Source organism: Arachis hypogaea, chromosome 2, assembly GCF_003086295.3.
Source record: "Arachis hypogaea cultivar Tifrunner chromosome 2, arahy.Tifrunner.gnm2.J5K5, whole genome shotgun sequence".
Classification (NCBI taxonomy): Eukaryota; Viridiplantae; Streptophyta; class Magnoliopsida; order Fabales; family Fabaceae; genus Arachis; species Arachis hypogaea.
This window is the reverse complement of record NC_092037.1, coordinates 13037824-13047924: the sequence shown is the minus strand read 5'-3', so window position 1 is coordinate 13047924 and position 10101 is coordinate 13037824. Positions and strand designations below refer to the sequence as shown.

The 10101-nt window shown below is 27.5% G+C and overlaps 1 protein-coding gene, 1 long non-coding RNA gene and 1 other non-coding gene across 4 annotated transcripts; 1 reads left to right on the top strand and 2 right to left on the bottom strand.

Annotated features, from left to right (window-relative positions):
- The first annotated feature begins 454 nt into the window (after positions 1-454).
- On the top strand, positions 455-3185 carry LOC112737964 (bet1-like SNARE 1-1). Of its 2 annotated transcripts, XM_025788158.3 has the most exons (6): positions 455-603; positions 731-789; positions 2272-2425; positions 2597-2653; positions 2738-2797; positions 2933-3185. In XM_025788158.3, the coding sequence occupies exons 2-6, from the start codon at positions 776-778 to the stop codon at positions 3020-3022; spliced, it is 375 nt and encodes a 124-aa protein (XP_025643943.1). In that variant the 5' UTR covers positions 455-603; positions 731-775; the 3' UTR covers positions 3023-3185. The 2 variants fall into 2 exon arrangements, with proteins under 2 accessions (XP_025643943.1, XP_072071357.1); XM_072215256.1 differs by lacking the exon at positions 455-603 and having other exon boundaries at positions 606-789.
- Positions 3186-3749: 564 nt separating this feature from the next.
- TRNAG-GCC (transfer RNA glycine (anticodon GCC)) lies at positions 3750-3820 on the bottom strand. Its single transcript has one exon. It is a non-coding gene; the product is annotated as a tRNA-Gly (tRNA).
- Positions 3821-8464: 4644 nt separating this feature from the next.
- LOC112718298 (uncharacterized) lies at positions 8465-9847 on the bottom strand. Its single transcript, XR_011871516.1, has 2 exons — positions 9230-9847; positions 8465-8799 (listed from the first exon to the last, which is right to left on the bottom strand). It is a non-coding gene; the product is annotated as an uncharacterized lncRNA (long non-coding RNA).
- Positions 9848-10101: the final 254 nt, after the last annotated feature.

Here is a 10101-nt window from a genome sequence, read left to right as displayed (position 1 = left end):
CTCAACTCGTTTTTCAATTATTTACCAAACTTTTCTCAAATTTCAAATACCCAACAATCTCAAACCTCAAACTCTCAAGTTCCAAATCAAAACTTTACACTACCAAATATGTTTCAAAATCTAAATCCACAAAATCTTCCTAGTTTTAATTTTTAAGCTCTTTATAATAATCAATTTCCTATATTTCAACCATAAAATTAAAATTCACAAACACTACATTTTTCATTTTTATCCATGTTTAATTCATTTGTCGAAATTATTTTTAAATTTATAAATTTAAAATATTATTAAAAAAATTAATTACATTAATTTTAAGTATTTTAATTAATTAATTAATTAAGTAGAACTACAATACGGATTAAAATTAGTTCTTTTTAATAAAAAAAATATTTTAAATTTTTATCTATTATTTATCACACAAAAAACTGATATAAAATTATTTTATATGACTAATGGATCATAAATAAACTGATAATGCATTTCTAACTTTCTCATCTCTTCTCTTCTCTTCTCTTCGATTCGATTTACGTACCTTCACCACCGCAACGTTTTCCACCTTCTAGAATCTTCTTCTATCTCCTTCCGGATTATTCCTCAGATCTGGTTTCTCTTTCACTCTTCTCTGCATTATCCTCGTTTCTTCCATTTCCTCTCTTAATTTTTTCACTTAATTTCACTGATAATTAGCTCTCATTCCTTCTGTTTCATTTATATCATTCATTCTGAACAGAGATCGCACCGTCCAGAGTAGTGGAATCTGTTGATCTGGTGAACCATGAATTCTAGAAGGTTAGTGCGGATTATAAGTAAAACTTTCAATTTAATCTGTTATTAATTTAATTCTTCTTTCTCGATTTCGTGGAAAACTGTAGCGTTGTTTATTAAGCTCGATTACGGTAGGAATTAGTATCTGTTTTGTTGATTTTCATCCTCTTTTAGGGTTAGCATTAGTAGGTGGAACGGTGGAACCATGGATTTCAAAATTGTGGTGAAATAGATGTGAATGTGGTTGTGATTTTGATTGTGATTGATTGGGAATTGAATTTTTGGTGTTTATGATTTTAGTGTTTGTTCGAGTGACTTGTTGATGTGAAAATGGTAGGAAGGTGGTGAATGAAGTGATGAGTTCTAAAGTATTGGTCTTCTTATTGGTCTCGTTCCCAAATTCTACTATTATGGTAATCCTTGGTGGTTTGGATCTTCCTGTAATATAAGAGTAACTTAGTTCGTCTGATGAGTGATGAATTAGTTATTAGTAGTGGCGTGTAGAATTGATTCCTGTAACAAGGATTAGGTGATGAGGTTTTTCAAACTAGAATCCAATCAGGTCCTATAATCCTATTAATTAAATGATTGTTTGCTTCCCATCTTCTTTTCACCTGGTGCAATTCCTTTCTTGAGTACTCTCTTCTTCATATCTTCACAAAACATATGCATTGGAAGCTTTTGATCTGACATTTAGTTATTCTTCGAGTCCAAAGGAAAATTCACAAACATGAGTGCACTGATATGTTCACATGTAAGCAACGTGACGGAACATGGTTTTTGTTTTCGATTACAAAGTGATATGTCCGTGATCAGTGGTGAACAACTTTTTACTATTGGATCCCTATCAAAAGGACATATGTAGGCGAAGTACACTCGACACTTCAAAATATGTGTTATTATAGAGGTTATATTCAATGCAGAAGGTCAATAAATGATCTTGATACTAGTATCTAGTAAGCTAATTTTATGAAACTATCCTTATTTAGTTATACTGAATTACCATATGTTTTCCGCTCTATTGTTCATCATAATTGGTTTAAAGATATAATTGGTAAGAAAATAGTTAATATTTTCTTGATATTTGAATGTGACATGTAATTTTAAACATGAAAAAGAACTTCTAAATTGGCAGATACTAAAGAAATTGAAGGGTAACTTTTCTGGTGGAAATTGGGTTATACTGGACTAGTTATTTCGTTTTTCCCCCTATGATTAGTTCTTTTGGGATTTTGATAACTTGTGAAGGGTTATTTTAACTTACAAGTTTGTTATTTTGAAATACGCAAGCATTCACAGGTGACGGTAGAAATACTGAAACAAATTTTTTGTTCCTCATAGATAATTTGCTTATCTTGAACATTTTATGAAATCATGGAGATGTCTGATGGAAAGACTGTAAAACTGTTTACATGTATGGTTTATGCAAAGGAAATCACCTTGCTTTTGTTTATTATCTAACTTTTGCCTCTTACTATTTTCTTATAAACCTTTTCCCTGTTTCAGAGACGCCCGGAACAGCAGAGTTGCTCTGTTTGACGGCATTGAGGAGGGAGGCATCCGAGCATCATCACTTTACTCCTCCTATAATGAAATTGATGAACAAGATAACGAGCGAGCAATGGGTGGATTGCAAGATAGAGTCAGTTTGTTGAAAAGAGTAAGTTTAATTTTTCTTGTAAAATAATCTAGACCTAAGTTTGTTCTTCCTGTATATTATACTTGAAGAACGCTGTGAATTATGATCATTTCCTCATTTATTTCTTTTCAGCTGTTGGTAACCTTCTCATTATTTTGATGTGTTAACGTGTTGTTGATGTGATTGTAACAGATCTCAAGTGATATACACGAGGAGGTGGATAGTCATAACCGGATGCTGGACCGCATGGTTTGCATATAACTATAAAAACTATTTACCATTTGCACTGCTACTTTTTTGTTCTTCTTTGATAAAATGTTGGTATTTGTTTAGGGGAATGACATGGATTCTTCAAGAGGAGTTCTTTCAGGGACTATGGACAAATTCAAAATGGTATGTGGATTGTGGAATTGTAAACCATATGGCTTTTGCAGTAGAGTTTTCATCTGGTTCTGATTTTTCTTTGTATTTGTTTTCTTCTCTACTTTTTTTCCCCACTCTTTTTAATTACGTTGTACCTTCTTTCAGGTCTTTGAGAAAAAATCCAGCCGAAGAACGTTTTCACTTATAGCATCCTTTGTTGTGCTTTTCCTTATAATATACTATTTGACTAGGTAATTGATCTATATTAGACCCCGTAGGAGGTTTACTTGCTCTATCACTGTAATTAATGTTGCTACTTTTTAAGATGTTATTTGTTTGGGTTTTTTTGGACGTTTGAAAATGGTATCGAAACAAATGAGAAATGTGCATATCAATCAAGTTTGTGAATATTTCCCTATATCAGTGCACCATAATCAAGTTTGTACGTTTCTTTTTCTTCGGGTATGAATTTTCATTGTGTATTAGAAGGTCGAGTATAATTAGTTTATGAATTATGAATAAAAGTAGCAATGTCTACATTATTTCAGTTCTTTTCAAATGGTCTAACCAAGCGTGAATGTGTGTTTAGAATTTAGACTATCTAAAAAACACTGGCTGAGGTTGGTTTGTGTACTAATGGCAATACCATTGCCTCCTACAGTAAACCACACATATATTGTGGAAAAAAAAAAAACAAATGAAAGAAATGGTAAAAAAAAAAGAAAAAAAAAAACAAATAAGAAAGTCTATCTGACCAACCAAAAAGAAGATGAAGAGAGTACAGTGGGACTACCACTTACTTCATCATTATCGCACTACCGATACTTGTTTCCTTGATGAAACAGGAAAACAATGACAACACACACCCGATTTGATAGGATTAGATTTTTTGTCTTCATCCTTGGATCCATTATTCTCATCAGAATGTTGTTTTACATAACGGTAAATTCAAAAAAGAAAAATTTCAAAAGAAAACGAAAATTGCACCAGCCGGGAATCGAACCCGGGTCTGTACCGTGGCAGGGTACTATTCTACCACTAGACCACTGGTGCTTAGACGCTGTCTATGATTACAATATTTGTAAAATATGATCGCTAATAAAAGTACTCTCTCTTTCATACTATGTATCTCATTTGCATTTTAAAATTTAAAATATTTAACTATTTGAAGAAAGAGAATAAGTGATGTATTAATTATACTAATCGAAGTTTGTCTTTTATATACAGTTAATTAATTTGTACTATTTACATAATTTTCTACTTTTATCAATATTTTTTTTCTTAGCATGTATATGTTTTAATGTTAAGACAAATTAGAAAATGGAAGAAGTTACTAGCATCTTATGACTATATATATGTCAACGATGCCATATTGTCCATATATTAATGAAAGTTTAATGAATTTCGGATATTACTAATTGAGATTAAGATAATGAAGAATTTTAAAATTGTGATAATATTTTCAATTAGGATTGTATGTGATATGACTAATTTGAAAAGTCAGTCCATTTATTTGTTTAAATAAGTGTTAAAATCTAAATTTTATTTTGCGCATATAACTAATGAAAAAGCTTAAAGGAAATTTTTGAGGAGGACAAAAATTCTAATATAAAAATTATAAAATGGTATTCATAAATAAAAGTTTATAATTTATTTTTTAAATTTATTATTAATATGATAATAAATAAACAATTATACAAATAAAAAAACCATACAATATCCAATTTTTCAAAATAATTATTGTAGCTATAGTGCTATACATCAAAATTAGCAATCAGTGTAGAATATATATTAAAATACAAAATACATATTAAAAATTAGTTAATAAGCTACATATGTATTTGTACACAAGTATATAATAACTGATTTTGATAGTTAATTTTAGTGTACAAATAATATTTTTATTCTCTAAAATAATATGAAAGGATATAATTGCTTGGAATTTAATTTGAAAGATTGAAATTTCTAAAGGTGTAACTTGTTAATTTTCTATCAGTCTACACAAATACACAATAACATTAATATTTATTGAATATTTTATTTTTTTAACATATATAAAAAAATTAAATTAATAAATAAAAATACCTAATTCTTCTTTCGAGTTTGCACAATAACGTTTTCTATTTTTCTTTCAAAGGGTTTCAATTACTTTTCGTGTGGCGTTTCCTAATTGTTTTTTGTTTAAGTTATGTGAATACTAATTATTACAAGGATACTGTCTTTTAAGTTGAAAAATAACAGATCAACCAATTGAGTTACATTTTTTTTTTTTTGAATAGAAACTACTATTTTTTTTCTTTTTCTATAAAATTTTTGGAGAAGCCATGATCCTATTGTCCAAAGCAAGTTCTGCTTTGCATGTAATGATCTATTGACCAATAATAAATCATTAAACAAAATTCAAATTTCTAACGGATTAATAATTTTTTTACTAATTAATTATTGTCCTGCTGAATGAATGCTAAATCAAAGGTTTGTGTTGTGACATAGAACGCATACATATGCATGAGGCATGAACTAAGTATGTGCTGTCATGTCACATTATAAACTCCGTCCATGGCCTGCTTTAAATTTTCCAAATACAATTCACATAGTGCTCCGCAAAAATATAAAAAACATTGTTTCGCATGGTTAATTATGTACTAATTAAGAAATTAAGAATATCGACAAAGTTAACATAAGTGGCAAAAGTTTTGAATGTATATATGTATTTTATAAGAATAAGGGGTTATGCATTTTTTTTAATACATTAATGTAAAAGAAAACTATCGTGTTAGTAGAGAATCTATAAATACTCAATAATATTTGAAAAAAAAATAAAAAATCAATATAAACAATTCAAAATTATCTTATTTAATATTCATTAAGTATCACTAGAATAATTATATAAAATAACTTTAGATATTATTTTAGGACATTAAACTTCAAGGCATGGTTGCATGTGTTAACTAGGTCTAGCCCATCTAAATTAATGATATAATAACTTTCTAATTTTGTTAATAAGAAAAAATAAGAAGGAACAAATGCCTCCAAACTTATTAATAACTAGTGTTGCTTATTGTCAAGGATATAAAAGAAGATATATTCAAAATTGATTTAGATTATTATTATATATAGTTATTAGTATTCTGTTTTGAGAAGTAGAATTCTGTTATGTGGATTAATTGTCTCAATGATATAAATATAAGGCTCAGTTGAGATTATTCCACAACACACAAATCATCAATCATAATTCACATAGATAAAAAATTTCTTCTGCCTCAACTCGATATTATTTATGCATATTCTATTCAACTTTTTTATGTGCTAATTCAGAATGCATATTAGATATATAACTAATTTTGGGTCTAAAATAAATGGGTTCATATTACAGGAAATCAGATTATTATTAAGAGTGAGATGAATTTTTCAACTATAGGGAAAAAAAAAAAGACTTTTGATATATAGAAGTAGTCTTGATTATGCTATGCAGCAATATATTACTTCATCAATATCAATTTATTAATTTTCAATTTTCATTAGATATATATATGCACTAAACTATTTTATTAGTATTGAGTTTTGAAAATACAGAAATATCTTGTAAATTTATTTATTTATTTATTTATTTTAAATTTATCGTCTTATATAACCATAGAAGAGCAGAAATTTCCTATTTAGAACAGAGCTACGGACACTTCAGCTTGCTATGGACTATATGGTATATATTTTTTCATCCTATTATTATTACTCTTATTTTACAGATTAAGTATTAGTACATAATATAATAAAAGCTATTCACAGTCCAAAGCTTAAATTTTAAATCTTTTGTCATATTTAATTTAATTTATGGCATAGAGATATCTTGTAAAGATATATTTTAATTACAATATGCGATTATAACGCCCTAAAACTTTTTTACACTATTATCTAATTAAATATTTATATTTGTAATTTTTTTTGAAATAATAAATCATTAGTACTTTTCATGTCATTACGTTAAAATAAAAGTTTTTCGCTGACATATAAATTAAAAAACAGAACCTCTAAATTACATTTAATTCTGAGAATAAGACAAAATAAAATACTAAAAATAAGATATAAAAAATAAAAATATAAAAATTAATATATTTATATTTTATTTAATAATAAATTAAATATGAAAATAAATTATAAAATTTTAATTTATTATTATTTTTTATAATGATAAAAAATTAATAAAAAAATAAAAATAAAAATAAATAAATTATATTTTTATTAATATTTTTAAATATAATATCTATATTTATATCTCATCTGTCAAAAAATAATTTTATGTTTCTATATCCGGTTTTTGTATCGATAATTAAACGAAGTTTAACAACATATTGCAAATCAAAACAATAAAGACACAACATCATTTTGTTAGTGTGTGAACATTATTTTAAATTCAATGTCATGTCGTACCACATATAAAGGACTATGTTTTGCATAAGCTTAAACTTCCACCGCTCTATCTTATTCCTCACCCTTAAGAATAACATCACATTCAAATTAAATGTTTACTTCTTGTTATTTTCTTTCATGTATATTATATATGTTTCGCTTGCACACAATAACAAAAGCATCACTTCCAGTAACTGTTGTAAATTGCCACAAGTGCAAGATACTAATAGGAACAAGCTGATGATGAACATGAAATGCTAATTAATCAAATATCACTTTCTTCATTTCTTCGCTGCTACGTAAACTAAAATTCTCTTCATTTATATCTAATAACCGGGTGAAATATCTCAACGGAATGAATGTAACCATCAACATTTGGGTATTATATAAAAGAATTTAATTTTGAGTAATGATATATAACAGTAAATATTATTATTTTTTGCTATACTAGACCAATAATAATGTCATCTATATTTACAAAAATTTTGTATACAAAAAACATATTATATTTACCAAAAATTATACATATAAATTAATATAATTTGCACTCATATTTTTTAAAATTTACACAGATAAATTAATAAAATTTATTTGTTAATGACAACTTAATATTTATAATGATCAAATAATAACAAAAATACTAAAAATTACTAGCTTCTAACAAGTTTTCTTTAATTTTTATGCGCCGACTGTATAACAAAATTTTATACAGATAGACATTTGTGTATTGTTATATCTTTAAAAAGTAACTAATATTTTAACCCACTTATTAAAATTCATTTAAAAGCATAAATTAAATTAAATAACTATAAAAAAATTTTACAGTGTTAGTTTCTTAAAATTAAACTCTTATTTATAAGAATCTAACTAAGCCTACTTGACCAACATATAATTCTTATGAAAAGAGAATAGACATTTTTCTGTAATATTTTTAGTTTCCAAAACTCAAGCTTAACACCATTATAATTAAATTACTTGTCACTTTAACTAATATGAAGAATTCCACTCCAGTGATATACATTATATTCAATGAACTATATAGTAACTTATATGCATTCTTTCCTATCAATCATTTTATCACATATTCATATTTCTGTTTGATTTTGCAACAACTCTTATAACTTTGCTCAAACCTTAATTTTGTATGGAGTTAAAATTAATACAAATGGAAATCCATACACATTATAATTATTAGTATAACATATACTTCAAGCAATACAATGCAACTATATGAACCACAAAAATACAGAATATAATCTTCGTATATTTCAAATAAAGGTCCATATTATATGCTTAGGGAGAATTTTAATTAATTTATTTAAAAACAAAATCATAAATACATATACATAATTAACCTAATTTTCATTGCAAAAGCAGAAAGCTACTTACACAACAAGTACAACTAGCAAATCAAAAGAAACATTTGCATAACTAAGAAGTTCAACTACATAACCCTAAATGATTAAATACATTATATAAAGTGATTATTTAGGGCAAGTGTTTTCAATAGAAAACATATACATATATAATTATAATTAGTACCTTCTTCATCAAAATCTCAAGAAAACCCACCTCAATAATTTTCATCTTGAAGAAGCCTAGCTCCAAAGCTATCCAAATCTTGCTTCCTATAAGTAATGCTTCCAACTTACAAAGCTATTATATATCTCACAATATATATATTTACAATTTATGCATGCCAAATTAATAAAGACCTAAAAGCCGGACATGCATATATATAATTATTATAATTACTTGATATCATACTAATTATTATTATGGATAATGACCAAGTCTAAGCTCCAAATCAAGGCCACCATCTTCACCCTTGTCTTTTATCATGTGATTATTATTCTCATGTACACATATTGGATTATTATTAGTGTACAAACTCAAATTATTACCCCTTTGCCTCCAATCTTGTCCAAACACTAATTTCCCATTTTCCCTTTGGTTTTCTACACACAAAATCTCATTATATTGCACATGATGGGAATTAGTGTGTGGAGGAAAATAAATTGGAAGGTAAGGGTTATTATTATTATTATGATTTTCTACCTCATGATAATTTCCATTTCTTGCAAGATAGCTTGGAATTGGTGATGAATAGTGCCCTAGATCTGCATAGTAGTTCTCATCGTCAACCTTGCTTGAACTAGAAGCTGGAATTTTGGCTTTGTTATTGGCTCTATCTTTTCTATGAATGTTCATGTGTCCACCCAAAGCTTGTGCTGTGGTGAATCCCCTCTTGCAAAACACACACTCATAAGATCTTCCTGTTCCCATCTCTTGATGATCTCCAGCTTGCTCGTACGACGACCGATCGGTTTCTTCGCTCGACGAACTCTTCGAGTAGTCTTCTAGGTTATTGTAGAATTCCATGGTAGAAAGAATTTTTTGAGATTTATTTTTTTTTGTGATATGACGATGACGAAGACGAAGGAGGAGGAGGAGGAGAAATAGGGTATGAAAGGGGAATTATTAAGAGTAATATAGAAAGGAGAAAGTGGAGAAGGTTTGAGGAAGAGACAAATAAAAGACATAGGCATTGCCTTATGGATTATCATAGTCAAGTCAATGTGTTGTAAAGAGGAAGAGTCTTAGAAGTTTGCTTAGAGAGGTATCTTGTTAGCCGGCTATAGAGATTCATCTCTTCTACCATATATCAATTTTTTAATTTTGGGGTTATTTTTTAATCTTCATTATTCCTTGTTTATCATTGATTTGTCTCCCATTAGGCTTTTGTTCTTTTCATCCACATAACTAGGTCTTGTTAAACTTCTTTTTTTAATTACCATGATTCTTATTTATATATATATATATGTTTAGACAACGGTGTATGGTTTTTCTTGTGAAAAAAAAAATTAAGTAGATTATTTAACATTTTTTATTCTATTATTAGTTCTTTCACCTTTTAAATATACACAAAA